A 21,868-nucleotide genomic window follows, 5' to 3' on the forward strand; every position below is an offset into this window, starting at 1 on the left:
ATCCAATCAGAGCTGCCGCGCGGTGGCGGCGGCACCAATCAGGAAAGCCAGACCGTGAACCCCGCCCCGCCCCTGCCCGTGGCCCTCCAGGACCGCGCTGATCCCCTCTGCACAGCCTCGATAAAGCCAGCAGGAGAGGTTTCTGCGACACCCACTGGGGATACACAAAGTTTGCGGCTTCGGGACCTCAGGTGGGCCCTGAGTGAGGAAACCTCAGGTGCCCTCAGGGAGTCAAGGAACTTGGAGAAAGTGATCAAACAAAACAAAACAAAACAAAAAACACAGTTCCTCCGAACAAGGGCAGTAATGGGAACCCTTAGGTCACAGGACAGAGGCTGGTTAAGGAAGCCTTTATTGATTTCTGGAGGATTCCCCCGCCAATATTTATTTTTATTTTTATTTTTACTTTTGAGACAGGGTCTCGCTATGTCGCCCAGGCTGGAGTGCAGTGGCACAATCAAGGCTCACTGCAACCTCGACCTTCAGGGCTCAAGCAATCCTCCCACTCAGCCCCCGAGTAGCTGGGCCCACAGGCGCGCGGCACCAAGCCCGGCTAATTTTTGTATTTGTTGCATAGATGGGGTCTCACCATGTTGTCCAGGCTGGTTTCAAACTCCTGGGCTCAAGCAGTCCTCCTGCCTTGGCCTCCCGAAGTGCTGGGATTACAGGCGTCAGCCACCGTGTTCGGGGGATTCCCCAAATTGTTCCAGATTCCTCTTCTGTCTGGCTCAGCCGGCATAGAACACCCCGCTTTACTCCGGAGACTTCATCGCTAGGTACCTGTACAGGTACGCAGCGCCCACGGCGAGGAGGATTCCCACAAGGGCAGCGATGGAACAGGAGGCCAAAGCTGTGGGCGCGGGGCTCCAAGCTGGGAGCAGGAGGCGAGAATTAGGAAGGGGACAGAGGGAGGTCTGTCGACCCGCGTGGAACTCACGCTTGGTCCGTGCGCCTTCTTGGGGTTATAAACCTCTGCTCCCTTCCTCCTAGTCCCCAGGATTACAGGGGTGCCTCACCGATCATCAGTGTAATGGGTGCAGAGCTGCTGTGGACCACCAGGCCGTCGAGATTGAGGCGCGCGTGGCAGATCACGGGCTGCCGGAAATCGCGGGGTCCAGCAGGAAACTCGTAGGTCAAGGTCACGTTGGCCAGATCCAGGCCGGTGAAGCGCTCCAGGCTTTCGGAATAGATGATCCGGCCGCCGCACCTCAGGGTCACCACCAAGTAGCCCACGGGGAACACGTGTGTCACGTGGCAGCGCAAAGTGTATTTCCTGCCCTCTAAGACCGGAGGCTCCAAAATCACGCTGTGGGGCGGTTCTAAGGCAAGAGGGACCCTCTGAGTGAGGTCCGCGGGCGCCCCCTATAGAGCGACTGTCAACTACCCTCCCCCATCTCTCCCAGCCCCCTCCCTTCACCCCAGCCGGACCGAGCCCCTATCCCTCACTGTAGGCGGTGATCCTGGCGGTGGCCCAGCGCGTTTTTCCTGCGCAGGTGACAAAGCAGTGCGCCTGGGAGCTCCAGGCCCTCACGTCGAGCAGCTGGTAATGCACCCAACCCGGCCCTCTGAGCGTCTTGCCCTGCTGCAGCCGGGTGCGGAGGCTGGAACTCTGCGGCTGGGGACAGCTGCTGCTGCAATTGAGCCACACTGACCCTCCCGGCGGCACAGCCACGAACTCTGGGCTCACGCGCACCCAGAAGGGCACTGAGGTCCTCGAGGGTGTGGGAGAGCTACCCTTGGAGCCTCGTGCCCGATCAGTCCCGCGTCCCAGCGCACTCCCAACTCCCGGGTAAGCGGCCGCCAAAAAAAGCAGCAGCGACAGGGGAAACAGAGACCCCATGGCAAAAAGCCCGGACTGAGGGGCCCCGCGCCAGACAGCCAGGGCTGGCTCTGGAGATAAGGAGGCCCGCAGCCCCGCCTCCTCAACTCCGCCCTGGAGAGGGAGGGGAGGCCCCATTAGAGGGCCCAGGAGTCCCGCAAAAAGAGATTCTCCCCGGGTCAAGAATGGGATTCCAGGCCTGGCGCGGTGGCTTAAGTCTGTAAACCCAGCACTTTGGGAGGCCGAGGCGGGCATATCACGAGGTCAGGAGTTTGTGACCAGCCTGACCAACATGGTGAAACCCCGTCTCTACTAAAAATGCAAAAAATAGCCAGGTGTTAGTGGTGCCTGCCTGTAATCCCAAGTACTCAGGAGGCTGAGCAGGATTATTGCTTGAACCCAGGAAGCAGAGGTTGCAGTGAGCTGAGATCGCCCACTGCACTCCAGCCTGGGCCACCAAGCAAGACTCCATCTCAAAAACAACAACAACAACAACAACAACAACAACAAAGGCCGTGGGGGGGATTCCAGGCCTCATTGGAAACCAAATTTTTTTTTTTTTTTCTGGAGAGGAGTCTTCAGTTTTCACTACAGACCCAGAAGGTCATAAATAGTCCCAGATTTGGACCAGAACCTCAAGGTATGGCCATGAGTTCACAGTGTTTTTCTTGGGGGGGGGGGAAGTGGGAGGATCGGGCTGTGGCTGCTTAGGAAGGACTCCAGCTGGATGTGACACCTCCCCTCAATTCACACAAGGCAGAGGCAGATGAGAAAAGCTTTATTAGCACAAAGGAAGTCTGGGCAATGTCTTGACACCCTGTCTCCATAAAAAAAAAGTCCAATTTGCCGGATGTGGTGGCGTGCATCTATGGCCCTAGCTACTCAGGATGCTCAGGTGGGAGGATCACTTGAGCTCAGGAGGTCAAGGCTGTAGTGAACTATGATTGCACCACTGTACTCCAGCCTGGGTGACAGAGCGAGACCTTGTCTACAAACACACACACACACACACACACACACACACACGGAAGAGGCTGCCAGAGCTGGGAGTCCTCCATTACCTTGGCCCCCTTACACACACACACACACACACACACACACACGCGCGCATACACACGAAAGAGGCTTCTAGAGCTGGGAGGGAGTCCTCCAATACCTTGGCCCCCTGCCCCCTGTTTGCAGGGCTCTGATCACTGCAGGAAGTTGGAACTGTGTAGTGCGAGGTCCCACTGGATTGCAAACAGAACAAGGCAGAGGTCGGGCATATTCTCTGGACTCTCTCCAGGCATTACCGCTGTTACTGTGAACGCTGGCAGGAATGTATGTGGGTGGGAAGTGGCTAAGAAAGGCGTCTGTTTTTGAGGAGAAGGAGGAGTAAGGCCTCACTGGGTCGCTCCAGTTCTGAACCTGTAACCATTACTAGTCCATATAGTGCTTTCGTGCCAAATAGAAAAATCACTCCTTCTGGGGAAAGGCAGGTTGGTCAATGAGAAGTCCCAGCCCCATTTGATCTTTTTGCCAGGCACTCTTGTGCAGTGTACAACCTGTACAACTGTACCTGGTGACCCTGAATGTGACTGTGGCTGGGAGCTCCGTGAGGCCAGAGACCTATGTTCATCTTGTTCGCCATCCTAGCCTACATAAAAAGCACTCAATAAATAGCTGGTAAAATAAAAAATGAATAAATACATATCAAGGGTTGGGGACAGTCAATAGACAGCAGTGCCCAAGCTGGCATCTGTCGGGAAGTGCGGGCATTTGTGTTTTGATGCGACACTTGTCTGTGCAGGGCCACTTCTTCCTTAGGGCTGTGGGGCATTAGCTTACCCCATGGCCATCGAATTTCAGTATTTCCTGGCTGTGTGTCCTTATGGTAGGGGTATGCTTCCCCCACCCCTTCCCCTCTCACCAGGCTGGACTTTGAAGTCCATCACAGTCACATCTTGAGTCTTGCCCCTTCCTCTTGGCTTAGTCACGTGACTGCAGATCACATGCCTGGCTTAGTGTTTTCGGTGTGCAGCAGGTGCCATGGCCCCAAATGCCGTCTGCATCTGACTGAGACCAATGCCCTGTCCTCTGGCATCCCAGAGTCTCTGGGTGTAGCTGTATGGCATATGTCTGCCACTCTGTTCTGTGTGGCACCACTACCACCAGATGGGAGGGTCGAGGAAGGGGCCCCATCCTGGGGTAGGTTCAGGGAGGCGTGGCTTGTGTGATGGGTTTCATGGGGGTCCTGTTTTGAGCCTGTTGGAGTCTGTATTTCCTGATCTTCCTCTGGCGGTTATAGAGGTACATGGCGACGCCTGCAGTGCCCAGGATGGCTGCAGTCAGCACTATGGCCATGATGACCATCTCATGCCGGGGGGCTGTGGGGAGGATAAGAGGTGGTGAGGATTGCAAGACGCCCTTGGCCTCTGCCCCACCCAGTCCTGCAGGCGGGATCACTCACAGGGCACGGTCACCACGTTCACGATCACCTCGGAGGTGACCTCCCCCTGAGTGCTCGTAGCCCGACAGAGGTAGGTTCCCGCAAGATCCCGTGTGACAGTCACTGATTTCCCGATGGGCAGTGGCAAAGTGCCATCTTTTAGACACTCAAGCTGGGGTGAGGGATTTCCCCAAGCCTGGCATATCGGAGTCTGCTGGGAGTTTTCTGGCCACGTCCAGTTTCTCGGACAATCCTTCTCGTCCAGTTTGGGGCCATCTGAAAAAAACACAAGATGAGATGGTGGTTGGGGACCAGGAGGGCTCCCCTTATGGGTGGGGGTGAAACTTGGAGGGCAAGAGCTTATGGGACGTCAGGGGTTGGGCCTTGGGGGGACAGGGGTATTTGTCCAGCAGCCTCACTCACACAGCACACGGAGCTCCAGGGTCTGGTTCTTGTGTACGACCTGTCCAGCCACCTCTAGGGTTGTAGAGCAGGAGAAGTTCCGTCCATCGTCCTCGGGCCTGGCCTTCAGCCGTAATTGGGCCCCCGGGCCCAGTGTCTGGGCTGGGACCCCATTCAGCATCACCATGGCTCTGGGGTCGGACTCACACTTCACGATCACCTCGGTTCCTTCTGAGACCACAGGCTCCATCAGAATCACTCTGGGTGCCGGAAAGCCTGAGGGTGGGCATACAGTGAGCCCCGTACCCAGTTCAGTTCACACCCCCAGGAAGCCCCGGTCTGTCCCCTGCCCGTTCTTACTGTAGACGGTCACTGTCTTCCGCATCTCCTGGCTCTGATTCCCAAGTATTACTGCACACAACAGCCGCTGGGTGCCCTCATCCTCTGCGGTCCCCTTGACCGAGGCCTTGGCCGAGAGGGAGTCGATGCCATAGGTGATTGTGTGGTTCAGCTTCTGGTCCCCCAGCGCCAGGTGGACCTGGGCCTCCGAGACTGGGAACAGCCCATCCAGGGAACAGACCACCGTCCCCTGCGTGTCTACCTCCAGGATCCGGGGGCTGAGAAGTTGTGGGGGAGTTGCTGGCAGGACTGGGGAGAGAGGGTGAGTGTGAGCAGACAGGGATGGATGCCCTAAAGCCCTTCTCAGGGCATTTCATTCCCCTCCTGCAAGATCCTCTTTCAGGGCGACTCAGCAGCCTAGGCCACATATGCCTAGAACACATGCACCCTTCAGCTGGGGCTACACCTTTTTTTTTTTTTTTGAGATGGAGTTTCACTCTTGTTGCTCAGGCTGGAGTGCAATGACACGATCTTGGCTCACCGCAACCTCCATCTCCTGGGTTGAAGCGATTCTCCTACCCCAGCCTCCCAAGTAGCTGGGATTACAGGCATGCGCCACCACACCTGGCTAATTTTGTATTTTATTCCATGTTGGTCAGGCTGGTCTCGAACTCCAAACCTCAGGTGATCCACCCACCTCGGCCTCCCAAAGTGCTGGGATTATAGGCGTGAGCCACCAAGTTCAGCAGGCCACACCCTTGTCAGAAGGTCCTGAGGCCAGGGGCACCCCATTCCAGGATACTCTACCCTCTCCCTGCCGGCTTCCTCAATCCTCACCAAAGGTTTGGAGCTGGTGGGGGGCCGAAGTGTTCTCGAACAGCTCCAGCCCTTGGGACCGCAGGTCCAATTCAGTGCGGCACGAGAAATTGGCTCCGTGATCATCTCTGCCTGCCAGCACCGTGACCGTGACCTCAGCAGGCTCCCCCACCACCGGCTGCCGGCTCAGCTCCTCTTCCCCACGGAGCAGCACCACGGTGAGGTTGGCCCGGGGTGCCCCGCCCTCCACCTGGCAGCGTAGGGTAAGGTTCTCGCCCACCGGCTGCCAAGCAGGGAGGGGTGCCAGCTCCACCCGTTCTGGAGTCCCTGCAGGAAAACAGAGGTGGGGGTGAACTGGACCTTGCTCCTGCCCAGCACATGAACCGCATCTGCCTGGGAGCCCCAGCTCTTCAATATTTCCCCCAAACACGCCCAAACACCTCAGCAGATAGGAATGTCAAGATCTTCAGGGAAAGCTGGTAAGAGGGCCCCAAGGGTTTGTGAAGGGGATCAAAAAATTCCTTATTTGTGACAGCAGCATCTTAGAGTGAAAAGTGGAAAAGAACTTTTTTTTTTTTTTTTTTGAGACGGAGTTTCGCTCTTGTTACCCAGGCTGGAGTGCAATGGCGCCATCTCGGCTCACCACAACCTCCGCCTCCTGGGTTCAGGCAATTCTCCTGCCTCAGCCTCCTGAGTAGCTGGGATTACAGGCACGTGCCACCATGCCCAGCTAATTTTTTGTATCTTTAGTAGAGACGGGGTTTCACCAGGTTGACCAGGATGGTCTCGATCTCTTGACCTCGTGATCCACCCACCTCGGCCTCCCAAAGTGCTGGGATTACAGGCTTGAGCCACCACGCCCGGCTTTTTTTTTTTTTTTTTTTTTAAGATGGAATGTCGCTCTATTGCCAGGCTGGAGTGCAGTGGCGTGATCCCGGCTCACTGCAACCTCCACCTCCCAGGTTCAAATGATCCTCCTGCCTCAGCCTCCTGAGTAGTTGGGACTACAGGCACTTGTCATTGTGCCCAACTAATTTTTTTTTTTTTTTTGAGACGGAGTTTTCGCTCTTGTTACCCAGGCTGGAGTGCAATGGCGCGATCTCGGCTCACCGCAACCTCCGCCTCCTGGGTTCAGGCAATTCTCCTGCCTCAGCCTCCTAAATAGCTGGGATTACAGGCACGCGCCACCACGCCCAGCTAGTTTTTTGTATTTTTAGTAGAGACGGGGTTTCACCATGTTGACCAGGATGGTCTCGATCTCTTGACCTCGTGATCCACCCGCCTCGGCCTCCCAAAGTGCTGGGATTACAGGCTTGAGCCACCGCGCCCGGCCCAGCTAATTTTTATACTTTTAGTAGAGATGGGGTTTCACTATGTTGGCCAGGATGGTCTCAATCTCCTGACTTTGTGATCCACCCAACTCGGCCTCCCAAAGTGCTGGGATTATACAGGCGTGAGCCACTGCGCCCGGCCTGTGAACTTCACAGTCTATTGCTAGGGGTCTGGTCAAATAAGTTCAGCAGCCCAGTGCACTAAACTGGGCAAACAGCGGTGTGATCTCAGCTCACTGCAACCTCCGCCACCGGGGTTCAGCCGATTCTCCTGCCCCAGCCTCCTGAGTAGCTTGAATTACAGGCACACACCACTGTACCTGATTAATTTTTTTATTTTTATTTTATTTATTTGTTAGACCGAGTGTCCTTCAGTTGCCCAGGCTGGAGCGCAATGGCTCGATCTCAGCTCACTGCAACCTCCACCTCCTGGGTTCAAGCAATTCTCCTGCCTCAGCCTCCCAAGTAGATGGGATTATAGACATGCACCACCACACTCAGCTAATTTTTGTATTTTTAGTAGAAATGGGGTTTTCAGCGTGTTGCCCAGGCTTGTCTCGAATTCCTGATCTCAAGTGATCTTCCCATCTCAGCCTCCCAAAGTGCTGGGATTACAGGTGTGAGCAAACACACTAGGCCTAGACATTCTTTAAAAAACAAAACAGTCCCTGCGCAGTGGCTCACGCCTTTAATCCCAACAACAACTTTGGGAGGCGGAGATGGGTGGATCACAAAGTCAGGAGATCAAGACCATCCTGAGGCCACAGGTTCAAGACTAGCATGGGCAACATTGTGAGACCCCATTTCTGGGAGAAAACACACACACACACACACACACACACACACACACACACACACACACATTTAAAAACAAGCCAGGCTTCGGCCAGGCATGGTGGCTCATGCCTTTAGAGGCCGAGGTGGATGGATCACCTGAGGTCAGGAGTTCAAGACCAGCCTGACCAACATGGCAAAACCCTATCTCTACTAAAAAAAAAATAAAAAAATTAGGCTGGGCATGGTAGTTCACACCTGTAATCCCAGGACTTCTAGATGCCGACACGGGCAGATCACAAGGTCAGGAGTTGAAGATCAGCCTGGCCAACATACTGAAACCCTGTCTCTACTAAAAAAACAAAAATTAGCCAGGCATGGTGGCACATGCCGGTAGTCCCAGCTTCTCAGGCAGGAGGATGGCGGAGGTTGCAGCATGCCGAGACTGCACCACTGCACTCCTTCTTGGGCAACAGAGTGAGACTTCATCTCACAACAACAACAACAACAAACCAAGAAAACAAAAATTAGCTGGGTATGGTGGTGGATGCCAGTAATCCCAGTTACATGGGAGAGTGAGGCCGGGAGAATCACTTGAACCTGGGAGGTGGAGGTTGCAGTGAGCTAAGATTGTGCCACTGCACTCCAGCCTGGGCAACAGAGAGGACTCGGTCTCAAAAAAAAAACCAAAAAACCAAAAAAAGCAAGCTGGGCTTGGTGGCTCCCACCTGTAGTCTCAGCTACTCAGGAGGCTGAGAGTGGGAGGGGGGTTTCTTGAGTCTGGGAGTTTGAGGCTGCAGTGAGCTATGATTGTGCCACTGCACTCCAGTCTGGGTGACAAAGTGAGACTGTGTCTAAAAATAAAACAGAAAGCTGTTAAGCTGTTAAACAATATATACATAAGGTCAAGAAAACTCTAACCTCCAGCTCTTATCTCTCACCATCTCCTACAAACTCTTGCAGAATTTGAGGCGGCCTCGAGCCTCAGCCCCTAGAGGAAACCCAGCTTGGCTGCCTGGTGGTGGGTTTGGGGGAATGTCTCTTCTGCTCTCACCTCTTCTTGACCCTGACCTTCAGTCCTTTTCCAAATCCTGGTCACTGAACTATTCAAATATTTGCCTGTCCTTTCCTTCTTGGATATGGTCACTGCCCACAACGTGGGCCACCTGGACAAGGACCATAGCGAACTGCTCTGTGGTTTCCTGTAAATCTAGCCTTCAGCTTATCTAATCCCTGGCCGGCTCACAAACCCTCCACCACAACCTGAGGAGGAGAAAGTCCCAGCTCCTCCACTTGGCCTTCAAGGCCCTGCCAACCTCACCCTGCCTCCCATCAAGGTTTTTTTTTTTTTTTTTTTTTTTTAAGAGGCAGGATTTCACTCTGTCACCTGGGCTAGAATGCAGTGGCACAATCATAGCTGACTGTAACCTCCAATTCCTGGTCTTGACAGGAATTGGAGTGTCACACCTGTAATCCCAGCACTTTGGGAAGCCAAGGAGGTGGATCACTTGAGGTCAGGTATTCAAGACGCCGTCTCTACTAAAAATACAAAAATAATTTAGCTGGATATGGTGGTGGGCACCTGTAATCCCAGCAACTCGGGAGGCTGAGGCAGGAGAATTGCTTGAACCCAGGAGGCAGAGGCTGCAGTGAGCCAAGATGGCACCATTGCACGCCATTCTGGGCCACAGATGGAGACTTCATCTCAAAAAATAAAAATAAAAAAATTTCTGGGCTCACATGATCCTCCCACTTAAGCCTCCAGAGTAGTTGAGACTACAAGCATATGCCACCGTGCCAGGCTATTTTTTTTATTTTCTTAGAGACAGGGTCTCCCTATGTTGCCCAGGCTGGTCTCAAACTCCCGGGCTCAAGCAATCCTCTTGCTTCGGCCTCCCAAAGTGCCAGGATTACAGGTATGAGCCACCGTGCCCGGCCCACACCAACTTACTGCTGTTGGGCTCCTCCTGCCCCCATCAAGATTTCTCCCTGCTCCAAACTTTTGCCCAGGCTGTTCCCCTGCCCAGAATGCCTGTCTTTATGAACTCCTATACATCCTTTAAAGCCCAGCTGGTGGTCACCTCCTCTAGGAATTACACCTCTAACCTTTTTGGAGAAGACTGAGCCATCCAGGGAGGCTTCTTTCTGTTTACACCACGGGCGGGGCAAGACCAAGCTAGACTCTCTCTGGTGACACACTCCCACACACCTTTTACTCCTTTGCTACTTGTGCTGCCATCTGCTCCCTTTCACAGAAGTAAGAACTAAGGCAAAGTGGGGCACCCCCAGTCACAGAGGAAGAAATGTGGCACAGCCAGGAGCCAAACCAGGAGTTGTACGCTTTCAACTACCAGGCAGAGCTGGGCACAGTGTGCTATGCCTGTAATCCCAGCACTTTGGGAGGCTGAGGTGGGTGTATCACCAGGGGTCAGTAGTTTGAGACCAGCCTGGTCAATGTGGTGAAACCCTTTCTCTACTAAAAATTCAAAAATTAGCCAGACTTGGTGGCAGGTGCCTGTAATCTCAGCTACTTGGGAGGGAGGATGAGGCAGGAGAATTGCTTGAACTTGGGAGGCAGAAGTTGCAGTGGGTGGAGATTGCACCACTGCACTCCAGCCTGGGCGACAGAGTGAGACTCTGTCTCAAAAAAAAGTAAAAAATAAAGCCTATCAGGCAGAGATGCAGAAAAGTCCTACAAAGAGCTTTCTCGGGGGTTTTTGAGGCCGCTGGAAATGTCTGGGGACTTCCCTCACCTGGGAAGGTCAGCATCTGCTCATCTACCCTTCAAACCAGATCATTTACCCAGAGGCTTCCTTGCCCTGGCACAATGACAGCAGAATGTCCTTTCTTCCTCACTGTGTCATTATACCCATCAGAGGAGGTCTCACCTGATCGCAAAGTAAACCCAGAAGCCACATCCTCCAAGCTATTAAGGGTCTTGGGACTGGGACCCAAGGCTAATCTCAAAGCTACTTGGCCGGTTTTTATTTTTTAGAGACAGGGTCTTGCTCTGTCACCCAGGCTGGAGTGCAGTGGTGTCATCACGGCTCATTGCAGCCTCGACCTCCTGGTCTCAGGCGATCCTCTCACCTCAGTCTCCTGAGTAGCTGGGATTATAGGTATACCACCATGCTTGGCTAGTTTTCTTATTTTTTGTAGATATGGGGTCTTGCTATGTTGACCAGGCTGGTGTCCAACTCCCAATCCTTCTGCTTTGGGCTCCTAAATCACAGTGATTATAGGCATGAGCCACTGTGCCTAGTCTGCCCAATTCTCTTCTGTTTTTCCTTCTTTGATTTTGTTTTGTTTTCATTTGAATTTCTTTTTTGTCTTGGTAACTCTTTCCCACCATTCAAAGTCTCCAAAGTAGGAGGAACACAGAGAGAATTGTTGGCCAGGTGCGGCGGCTCACACCTGTAATCCCAGTAGTTTGGGAGGCTGAGGCGGGTGGATCACCTGAGGTGAAGAGTTCGAGAGCAGCCTGGCCAACATGGTAAAACCCCTTTCTACTAAAAATATAAAAATTTGCTAGGGATGGTGGTGGGTGCCTGTAATCCCAGCTACTTGGGAGGCTGAGGCATGTCAATCACCTGAGGTTGGGAGTTCGAGACCAGCCTGACCAATATGGAGAAACCCCGTCTCTGCTAAAAGTACAAAATTAGCCAGGCGTGGTAATGCATGTCTGTAATCCCAGCTCCTCAGGAGACTAAGGCAGGAGAATCCCTTGAACCTGGGAGGCGGAAGTTGTGGTGAGCTGAGATTGTGCCATTGCACTCTAGCCTGGGCAACAAGATCGAAACTCCATCTCACACACACACACACAAAAAAAAAAAAAAAAAAAAAAAGAATTCTCCACCTCAAGCCCTCTCCCAGAGCCTCCCCGCCTCTCTTCTCATAGCCAACTAATACTGTCCCTTCTCCCACTTCCTTTTAGGGCTATTTTATACACAAATACAGCCTCCTGAAACTGCCCTTCTGCCACTCCCTAACGTGAGTGGCATGCCACTCATATTCAACATACTTTCTTTCATTTCGACTTTACAATACACCCCAGAGCTGACTCTCCTTCAGTTCACCGGAACTTCCTGATTCTTCTACATGGTCACATGCTGTTCTGCGTAATGGACAAGCCACAGTTTCCTTCTCTAGCTTTTCCCATTTGAGTGGTTTGCAAGCATTTGCCCTTCATACAAAATGACAAGTGTCAATGAATGATGCCATAGCCCTCACCATCTCCCTTGTAGGCAGACATGCCTATAGACCACTTTCCAGGACTGGGTTTTCCCTTTATTTTATTTTATTTTTTTTTTTGAGACAGGATCTCACTCTGTCTCCCATGCTGGAGTGCAGTGGCATGATCATAGAATCACTACAGCCTCCAAATCCCTGGACTCAGCTGATCCTCCCACCTCAGCCTCATGAGTATCTGGGATTACAGGTGCATGCCAGCATGCCCAGCTAATTCTTATAATTCTTTTTTTTTTTTTTTTTTTTTTTGAGACAGAGTCTCACTCTGTCACCTAAGGCTGGAGTGCAGTGGCATGATCTCAGCTCACTGCAACCTCTGCCTCCCAGGTTCAAGTGATTCTCCTGCCTCAGCCTCCCTAGTAGCTGGGACTACAGACATGCTCCACCACGCATGGTTAATTGTTGTATTTTTAGTAGAGATGGGGTTTCGCCATGTTTGCCAGGCTGGTCTCAAACTCCTGACCTCAAGCGATCCACTCGCCTTGGCCTCCCAGAGAGCTGACATTACAGGAATGAGCCACCATGACTGGCCAGGATTAGGGTTTGCCACAGGATACACACACATGGCATTCAAAAAAAAATAGAATGGGGGCCGAGTGGGGTGGCTCATGCCTGCAATCCCACCACTTTGGGAGTCTGAGGTGGGTGGATCACAAGGTCAGGAGTTCAAGACCAGTCTGACCAATACAGTGAAACCTTGTCCTTACTAAAAATACAAAAATTTAGCCGGGTATGGTGGTGGCGAGCCTATAATCCCAGCTACTCTGGAGGCTGAGACAAGACAATAACTTGAACCTGGGAGGCGGAGGTTGCAGCGAACCGAGATCGCACCACTGCACTCCATCCTGGCTGACAGAGCAAGACTCCATCTCAAAAAAAAAAAAAAAAAAAAAAAAAAGAATGGGGCTGGGTGTGGTGGCTCACTCCTATAATCTCAGCACTTTGGGAGGCTGAGGCAGATGGATAACTTGAGCTCAGGAGTTCAAGACCACCCTGGCCAACATGGTGAATCCTCGTCTCTATTAAAAATACAAAAATCAGCTAGGCCTGATGGCGAGCACCTGTAATCCCAGCTACTCTGGAGGCTGAAGCATGAGAATCGCTTGAGCCTGGGAGGCAGAGGTTGAAGTGAGCCGAGATTGCACCACTGCACTCCAACCTGGGCAACAAAGGGAGACTCCGTCACATTTAAAAAAAAAAAAAAAGAAGAAGGCCGGGCGCGGTGGCTCAAGCCTGTAATCCCAGCACTTTGGGAGGCTGAGGCGGGTGGATCACGAGGTCGAGAGATCAAGACCATCCCGGTCAACGGTGAAACCCCGTCTCTACTAAAAATACAAAAAAAAAAAAAATTAGCTGGGCATGGTGGCTCGTGCCTGTAATCCCAGCTACTCAGGAGGCTGAGACAGGAGAATTGCCTGAACCCAGGAGGCGGAGGTTGCGGTGAGCCGAGATCGCGCCATTGCACTCCAGCCTGGGTAACAAGAGCGAAACTTCGTCTCAAAAAAAAAAAAAAAAAGAATTCCACTATGTTGCCCAGACTGGTCTTGAACTCCTGGCCTCAAACGACCCTCCCACCTTAGCCTCCCAAAGTGTTGGGATTATAGGCATAAACCACCACGCCCAGCCAGTAAAATTTTGAGAACCGATGCCCAATTTCCCACCACAGGGTTGGGCTCATTTACGATCCCCACAGCAGTGTCCTAGCATCGCACAAACCGCCTATGTTCCACGGCCTTGCCAGCACAGCTGTTAGCAATTCTGTCCATTGTTGCCAATATGTGAAAAATGCCATCCAGGGCTAGTTTTAACTCATATTTTGTTAAAATAAAAATGTTTTTATTAAAACATTTAATAAAATGATTTTGCTATGTCGCCCAGGCTGGATTCGAACTCCCAGGATTCGAACCCCTGGGTTCAAGCAATCCTCCCCCAAAGCCTCAGGAGTAGCTGAGATTACAGGTGCACGCCATGATGCCCAGCTAAATTATTTATTTACTTATTTTTTTTCTGGTAGAAACAGGGTCTCACTATGTTTCCCAGGCCGGTCTCAAACTCCCGGACTCAAGCCATCCTTCTGCCTTGGCCTCTGGAGTAGCTGGGATTATAGGTACAAATCACCACACCAGGCTTAATTTGCTTTTTTTTTTTGAGACTGAGTCTCGCTCTGTTGCCAGGGTAGAGTACAGTGGCACAATATTGGCTCACTGCAACCTCTGCCTCCCAGATTCAAGTGATTCTCCTGCCTCAGCCTCCTGAGTAGCTGGGACTACAGGCATGCGCCACCACGCCCAGCTAATTTTTATATTTTTAGTAGAGATGCGGTTTCACCATGTTGGGCAGGATGGTCTCGATCTCTTGACCTTGTGGTCTGCCCACCTTGGCCTCCCAAAGTGCTGGGATTACAAGTGTGAGCCACCATGCCCAGCCAATTTGCATCTTTTATTAAAGTGTCTGATCCAAGACCTTTTCATATGTTCAAAGAGTAAGGCATAGAGAGATGGCATTCTCCAATGTCCTGAATTCCTGCCGATTTTTTTTTTTTTTTTTTTTGAGACAGAGTCTTGCTCTGTCACCCAGACTGGAGTGCAGTGGCACAATTGTGGCTCACTGCAATCTGTCTACCAAGTTGAAGCAATTTTCCTGCTTAAGCCTCCCGAGTAGCTGAGATTAGTAGGTGGCACCTGCCACCACGCTGGTCTGATTTGTGTATTTTTAGTAGAGATTGGGTTTCGCTGTGTTGGTGAAATGGAAACTCCTGGTCTTTTCTTTCTTTCTTTTTTTTTTTTTTTTTTTGAGACAGAGTTTCGCTCTTGTTACCCAGGCTGGAGTGCAATGGCGCGATCTCGGCTCACCGCAACCTCCGCCTCCTGGGTTCAGGCAATTCTCCTGCCTCAGCCTCCTGAGTAGCTGGGATTACAGGCACGTGCCACCATGCCCTGCTAATGTTTTGTATTTTTAGTAGAGATGGGGTTTCACCATGTTGACCAGGATGGTCTTGATCTCTTGAACTTGTGATCCACCCGCCTCAGCCTCCCAAAGTGCTGGGATTACAGGCTTGAGCCACTGCGCCCAGCACTCCTGGTCTTAAACTCCTGATCTCAGGTTATCTTCCAGCTTCACCCTCCCAAAGTGCTGGGATTACCACTGCATTTAATTATACCCAAAGAGATTCACAAAGGGGCTCTCCAAGGATGTCCCCACCTGCCCTTCAAGGAGCGCCTCCCTGACCCTACCAGCAAGTGACAAAGATTCTCCCAGCCCACTGTGGGTGCCCCAGTGTGTCTGCTCTACCCCGTCTGCCTAGCCCAGCCCTCTGGGCTCAGTCACTTACAGTACACGGTGAGGAAGGTTTTCGCTGTCGACTGTCTACCACCGCAGTTTGAAAAGCATATTGGCTGGCTGTTTTCTTGCACATTGCTCAGTTCAAACATCTTCCAGTTGTTCCCACCTGGGAGCACCTCCCTTTTAGTCAGCGGAGTCTCCAGGCCCAAGAAGGGCCTCTGATCACAGGAGCTGCTGCAGTTCACTAGCACGGATCCACCCCGGGGCAGGATGATCCCTTGGGGGGATACAGACGTCTGGGCATGGCTAGGTCCTGGAACAAAAGAGGGAAGATGTGACAGGCATTACAAATCAGGTTCATCAGGCCGGGTGCAGTGGCTCACTCCTGTAATCCCAGCACTTTGGGAGGCCGAGGTGGGCAGATCACGAGATTAGGAGTTCAGGACGAGCCTGGCCAGCATGGTGAAACCCCGTCTCTACTAAAAATATAAAAATTAGCTGGACATGGTGGTGCATGCCTGTAATCCCAGCAACTCGGGAGGCTGAAGCAGGAGAATTGCTTGAACTGGGACCTGGGAGGCGGAGATTGCCGTGAGCCGAGATCGCACCACTGCACTCCAGCCTGGGCTACAGAGTGAGACTCCACCTCAGAACAAAACAAATGAAAACCAAATCAGGTTCATCAATGGGAATGTGCACTCAGCCTGTGCTGGGTGCAGGAGGCCCAGCCTTAACAAGACAAAACATTACCTTCAATGTGGAAGTTAAAGAGAAAATTCATAAGCATGGTGGCTCACACCTGTAATCTCCACACTTTGGGAGGCCAAGACAGGCAGATCACCTGAGGTCAGGAATTTGAGACCAGCCTGACCAACATGGTGAAACACTGTCTTCACTAAAAATGCAAAAGTTAGCCGGGCATGGTGGCACATGTTCCAGCTATTTTGGAGGCTGAGGCATAAGAATCACTTGACCCTGGGAGGTGGAGGTTGCAGTGAGCTGCAGTCATGCCACTGCACTCCAGCCTGAGCAACAGAGAGAGACTCTCAAAAAAAAAAAAAAAAAATTCATGAGCAAACAAGATAATTAATAACTGATGTTAATAAGAGCTTTGACAAAAACAAAACAGGGTGATAGAACAGACAGTGACTTGGTGACAAGTTAATGTTTGCTCAGAGATCTGAATGACCAGAAAGGGCTGGCGGTCAGGAGAAAAGGGAAGTGAATTCCAGACAAGTACAAACGTCCTGGTGCAAGGTGGCTGCAGCTGAGTGAGCAAGGAGGAAGAGGGGGGAGATTAATTCAGGAAGATCCTGTGAGCACTGAAGGCCATGCTCAAGATGTGTTCTTTTTTTTTTGAGATGGAGTCTCTGTTACCCAGACTGGAGTGTAGTGGCGCCATCTCCGCTCACTGCAACTTCTGTTTCCTGGGTTCAGGAGATTCTCCTGCCTCACCCTCTCAAGTATCTGGGACTACAGGTAGGTGCCCCCCATCACACCCAGCTAATTTTGGTATTTTTTATATTTTTAGTAGAGATGCAGTTTCGCCATTTTGGCCAGGCTGGCCTCGAACTTCTGTCCTCAAGTGATCTGCCTGCCTCTGCCTCCCAAAGTGCTGTCATTGCAGGCCTGAGCATCCCTGTCCAGCCAGATGTATTTTTTATTCTGAGGGCAATAGGGAGCCATGGGAGGATTTTAGCTATCACTTTTTTTTGTTTAAGGGACAGGTTGGGGCTGGGTGTGGTGGCTCACGCCTATAATCCCAGCACTTTGGGAGGCCAAGGTGGGCAGATCACAAGGTCAGGAGATCAAGACTATCCTGGTCAACATGTTGAAACCCCCATCTCTACTAAAAAATAAAAATAAAATAAAAAAATACAAAAATTAGTTGGGCATGGTGGTATGTACCTGTAATCCCAGCTACTCAGGAGGCTGAGGCAGGAGAATCGCTTGAACCAGGTAGTCGGAGGTTACAGTGAGCCGAGATTGCACCACTGCACTCCAGCGTGGTGACAGAGCAAGACTCCATCTCAAAAAAAAAAAAAAAAAAAAAAAAAAAAGAAAAGAAAAGAAATAAGCCAGGCGCGGTGGCTCTAGCCTGTAATCCCAGCACTTTTTGGGAGGCTAAGGCAGGTGGATCACGAGGTCAAGAGATCGAGACCATCCTGGTCAACATGGTGAAACCCCGTCTCTACTAAAAATACAAAACATTAGCTGGGCATGGTGGCGCGTGCCTGTAATCCCAGCTACTCAGGAGGCTGAGGCAGGAGAATTGCCTGAACCCAGGAGGCGGAGGTTGCGGTGAGCTGAGATCGCACCATTGCACTCCAGCCTGGGTAACAAGAATGAAACTCCGTCTCAAAAGAAAAAGAGAAATAGTTCTCCCTCTGTCACCCAGGCTGGAATGCAGTGGTGCAATCACAGCGCACTGTAACCTTGAACTCCTGGGCTCAAGTGATCCTCCCATCTCAGCTGCCCAAGTAGCTGGAACTACAGGACACCACCACATCCAGCTAATTTTTGAAAAACATTTTTGTAGGGATGGGGTCTCACTATGTCACTAAGGCTGGTCTCAAACTCTGGCCTCAAGCGATCCTCCCACCTTAGTCTCCCAAAGTACGGTGATTACAGGTGTGAGTCACTGTGTCCAACCCGATTTTAACGTGAAATTGGTACCCTCCTCCCTCTCAAGAAGTCAGGTGGAGGGAGTCAGCTCTCCAGGAATCAGACTGGGTCCTCACTCCCTGAGACAAGTACCTTCCCCCTCTTTGGGCCTCAATTTTCCCATCTGTAAGGTGGGTGAGTATAGCCACCCCATCCCCCGCTAATACAAGTAACTCAGCACAGGGTGGGCAGCAACTGGCTACCTTGCAGGTAAGTGCAGGTAAGAAAGAAGGGGCTTATGGGGTGGGCACTGTGGCTCACACCTGTAATCCCAGCACTTTGGGAGGCTGAGGCAGGTGGATCAGTTGAGGTCAGGAGTTGGAGACCAACCTGGCCAACACGGTGAAACCTGTCTCTACTAAAAAAACAAACATTAGCCGGGTGTGGTGGTGAGCGCCTATAGTCCCAGCTACTCAGGAGGCTGAGGCAGGAAAACTGCTTGAACCTGGGAGGTGTAGGTGGCAGTGAGCCATGATTGCACCACTGCACTCCAGCCTGGGCAAAAGAGCAAGACTCTGTCTAAAAAATGAAAGAAAGAAAGGAGAAAGAAAGAAAGAAAAAATAAAGAAAGAAAGAAAGGGCATATTTGGATTAAGTCCCTTAGATTCTGCTGCCTCCAAAGGTAGGAAAAAAATGTCTGAGTCCAGCACTGCCCACTTCAAAGATTCCTGTTCTCAGATTTGTTCTATGTGGGATGGGGATGTGAGGCCATTGGTTCCATACATTTCCCAGGGGGAGAGTCTGGGATCATTCCCATTTCACAGTTACTCAGCTAGAAAGCAGTGGGATCCGGGTCTGAGTCCAGATCAGAACACCTTTTTTTTGTTTTTTCTTTCTTTTTTTTTTTTTTTTTGAGACGGAGTTTCACTCTTGTTACCCAGGCTGGAGTGCAATGGCGCGATCTCGGCTCACCGCAACCTCCGCCTCCTGGGCTCAGGCAATTCTCCTGCCTCAGCCTCCTGAGTAGCTGGGATTACAGGCACGTGCCACCATGCCCAGCTAATTTTTTGTATTTTTAGTAGAGATGGGGTTTCACCATGTTGACCAGGATGATCTCGATCTCTTGACCTTGTGATCCACCCGCCTCGGCCTCCCAAAGTGCTGGGATTACAGGTTTGAGCCACCGCGCCCGGCTTTTTTTTTTTTTTTTTTTTTTTTTTTTTTTTTTTTTTTTTGAGACGGAGTTTCGCCCTTGTTACCCAGGCTGGAGTGCAATGGCGCGATCTCGGCTCACCGCAACCTCCGCCTCCTGGGTTCAGGCAATTCTCCTGCCTCAGCCTCCTGAGTAGCTGGGATTACAGGCACGCGCCACCATGCCCAGCTAATGTTTTGTATTTTTAGTAGAGACGGGGTTTCACCATGTTGACCAGGATGGTCTCGATCTCTCGACCTCGTGATCCACCCGCCTCGGCCTCCCAAAGTGCTGGGATTACAGGCTTGAGCCACCGCGCCCGGCCGGTTTTTTTTTTTTTTTAAAGACGGGTTTTCACCATGTTGGTCAGGCTGGTCTTGAACTCCCAACCTCAGGTGATCCACCCGCCTTGGCTTCCAAAGTGCTTGGATTACAGGTGTGAGCCACCACACCCAGGCTGTTTTTTTTTTTTTTTTTTTTTTGAAGCGGAATCTCACTCTGTTGCCCAGGCTGGAGTGCAGTGGCACAATCTCGGCTGGCTGCAACCTCCACCTCGAAGGTTTAAGGGACTTTCCTGCCTCAGCCTCCCGAGTAGCTGGGATTACAGGCGCCTACCGCTATGCATGGCTTGGATCAGAGGCTTTGTTGAGCTGTTAACCAAGTTGTCAATCTCCCACCCTCTGCTTCCCAAAACTCACAGCACCATGAGACCCTCTGACCCCTTCCCTCTTCCCTAGCTAGGCTAGAGCTGGGGGAGGGTGTGCTGGGGCGTCCCACTTCTCAGCTTTGGGCTACAAATAAGTCAGCCCTGGAATTCCCCTGAGCAGAAGTAGCCCTGGACTTCCCCAGGGGAAGAGAGGATGAGGAACAGAATATACATCTTGACGGGGGTGGGAGTCCCTTAAGCCTTGATGCATTGGCACAGGGCCAAGTTCCCAAACCATCCTGATCGGGCCCTGAGGCCAGGTGCTGTGCTGGGCCAAGATACACCTGGCAGGTGGCCGCTATAAAGTTTCCTGTTTTACAGCTGAGAAACTGAAGAGACCCAATTTAGCCGAGTAAGGCGGTGGCTCACACCTGTCATCCCAGCTATTCCTGAAGCTGAGGCAGGAGGAAGGCTAGACCCCAGGATTGCAATACCAGCCTGGGCAACAATACGAGGCCCGCCTCTCCCCTCCATCTCCAATCCCTCACCCGTTTTTAAAGCTGCAATCCACAGCCCGAAGCCACGCGTGGAGGTGATTCAGGGTCTGGATACAAGGCGGTTGCCTTTCAATCGCTGTCTCTAATCTCACCGTCCCATAAACAGCTAACTAGTTATGCATGACCTGATCTCCCCGCGAGCTGGGAATCGGTCCTCCCGGGGATTCGGGTAGTCGGCCCGACGGCAATCCCCACCCCCGACTCACCTGGGAGCAGAGCCGCGAGCAGGATCAGGAGGGCAGGCAGCGCTGGCCGGGGGCCGCTGGGAGCCATAGCAAGGCAGAGGTTGCAGCCCCGAGGCGAGGCGCAGAGGAGCTCAGCGCGGACTGGGATGCGAGAGGCGCGCGGTCCTTTATAAACGCCGGCCACCTAGGGGCCAAGGGGCGGCGCTGCTTTCCGGGAAACCTCGCGCTTTCCCCTCCCGAACGAGGGCTGAGGTATTTCCGGACTGAGAGGGTGCCTGGCCCGAGCAGGGTCGTCGTCCTCGCTGGCCGCTCCAGCTCCGGAATTTCCAAGCTAAAGCAGTGGGGCGGCGGTGGCGGATTGACGACCCCGGGGGCTGCTCCCGGCCCCCACACGTCCCGTTCCCCGGCCAGGCTAAGCTTGCATCAGTCTACAGCGCCCTAAGCGGTTTATTAAGTACTATTAAGTATTGCCAACTTCCCCGGACGGTGGGGACTGTTCGCGTGTTCATTTCACAAAGCGGCAGCGTGAAGCTCCGAGCTGCGAAGGGCTCCAAACTCAAGTCCTCCCTCCCCAGCACACGCAGGTCTCTTCGATCCAGTGGATGAGCCCCTTGCCTGGGTGGGGGCCCAGGAATCCTCCCGGGCTCTCTCCACTGAAGGGTCCCCCTCCCACTTAGGGTCATGTACCCGCCAAGCTGACACGGACTTTTCTCGAAAAGCGGCCGGAGCAGAGCCAGGCACCTCCCGGGGCCCGCGTAACCGTGTGAGTGACGATGTGCGTCTCACCACGCCCGGCGGAATCGGCGTTGTCTCTGCACACCCGAGGGTGCTGACACCCCCACGGCCTCCTCGCTTCCCCTTTCGGCTGGCCTTGGCCGCGGGGGCGTCTTTACAGGTCCCAGAAAAAGGAAGGAAGCTGCGCGATACCCGCGCGCTGAGCCCCTCCGCCGGCGTCCCAGGCTCCGCGGGGAAAATGAGGCAGTTAGCGTGGACCTTGACGAGGGAGGGGAGAGGGGGCCCTCGAAACCCCTGCATGCCCCTGGGAAACTGAGGCAGCTCCCAGGCGCCGAGGCGAGGCGGGGAGAGGGGGCGCTCAGACCCTTGCTTGCTGCTGGGAAACTGAGGCAGCCTCCAGGCTCCCAGGCGAGGCGGGGAGAGGGGGCGCTCAAACCCCTTGCCCTCCGCGGGAAGCTCCTCGAACCTAGGCGTGCACTAAATATGGGCGGGTGTTTGTTTGCCCACGGC

The 21,868-nt window shown here is 52.7% G+C and overlaps 2 protein-coding genes and 1 long non-coding RNA gene across 3 annotated transcripts; 1 reads left to right on the forward strand and 2 right to left on the reverse strand.

Annotated features, from left to right (window-relative positions):
• Positions 1-606: 606 nt before the first annotated feature.
• ICAM4 (intercellular adhesion molecule 4 (Landsteiner-Wiener blood group)) lies at positions 607-1,840 on the reverse strand. The gene is made up of 3 exons (XM_003938948.3): positions 1,447-1,840; positions 1,017-1,319; positions 607-871 (listed from the first exon to the last, which is right to left on the reverse strand). Exons 1-3 carry the CDS (start codon positions 1,838-1,840, stop codon positions 753-755), a joined length of 816 nt encoding a protein of 271 aa, XP_003938997.1. The 3' UTR covers positions 607-752.
• On the forward strand, positions 607-2,814 carry LOC141581035 (uncharacterized). Its single transcript, XR_012513447.1, has 2 exons — positions 607-788; positions 991-2,814. It is a non-coding gene; the product is annotated as an uncharacterized LOC141581035 (long non-coding RNA).
• ICAM1 (intercellular adhesion molecule 1) lies at positions 2,582-20,787 on the reverse strand. The gene is made up of 7 exons (XM_003938947.4): positions 20,645-20,787; positions 15,489-15,752; positions 5,826-6,131; positions 5,010-5,297; positions 4,671-4,925; positions 4,269-4,523; positions 2,582-4,185 (listed from the first exon to the last, which is right to left on the reverse strand). The coding sequence occupies exons 1-7, from the start codon at positions 20,709-20,711 to the stop codon at positions 4,013-4,015; spliced, it is 1,608 nt and encodes a 535-aa protein (XP_003938996.2). The 5' UTR covers positions 20,712-20,787; the 3' UTR covers positions 2,582-4,012.
• Positions 20,788-21,868: the final 1,081 nt, after the last annotated feature.

Source organism: Saimiri boliviensis, chromosome 14 (genome assembly GCF_048565385.1).
Source record: "Saimiri boliviensis isolate mSaiBol1 chromosome 14, mSaiBol1.pri, whole genome shotgun sequence".
Taxonomy (NCBI): domain Eukaryota; kingdom Metazoa; phylum Chordata; class Mammalia; order Primates; family Cebidae; genus Saimiri; species Saimiri boliviensis.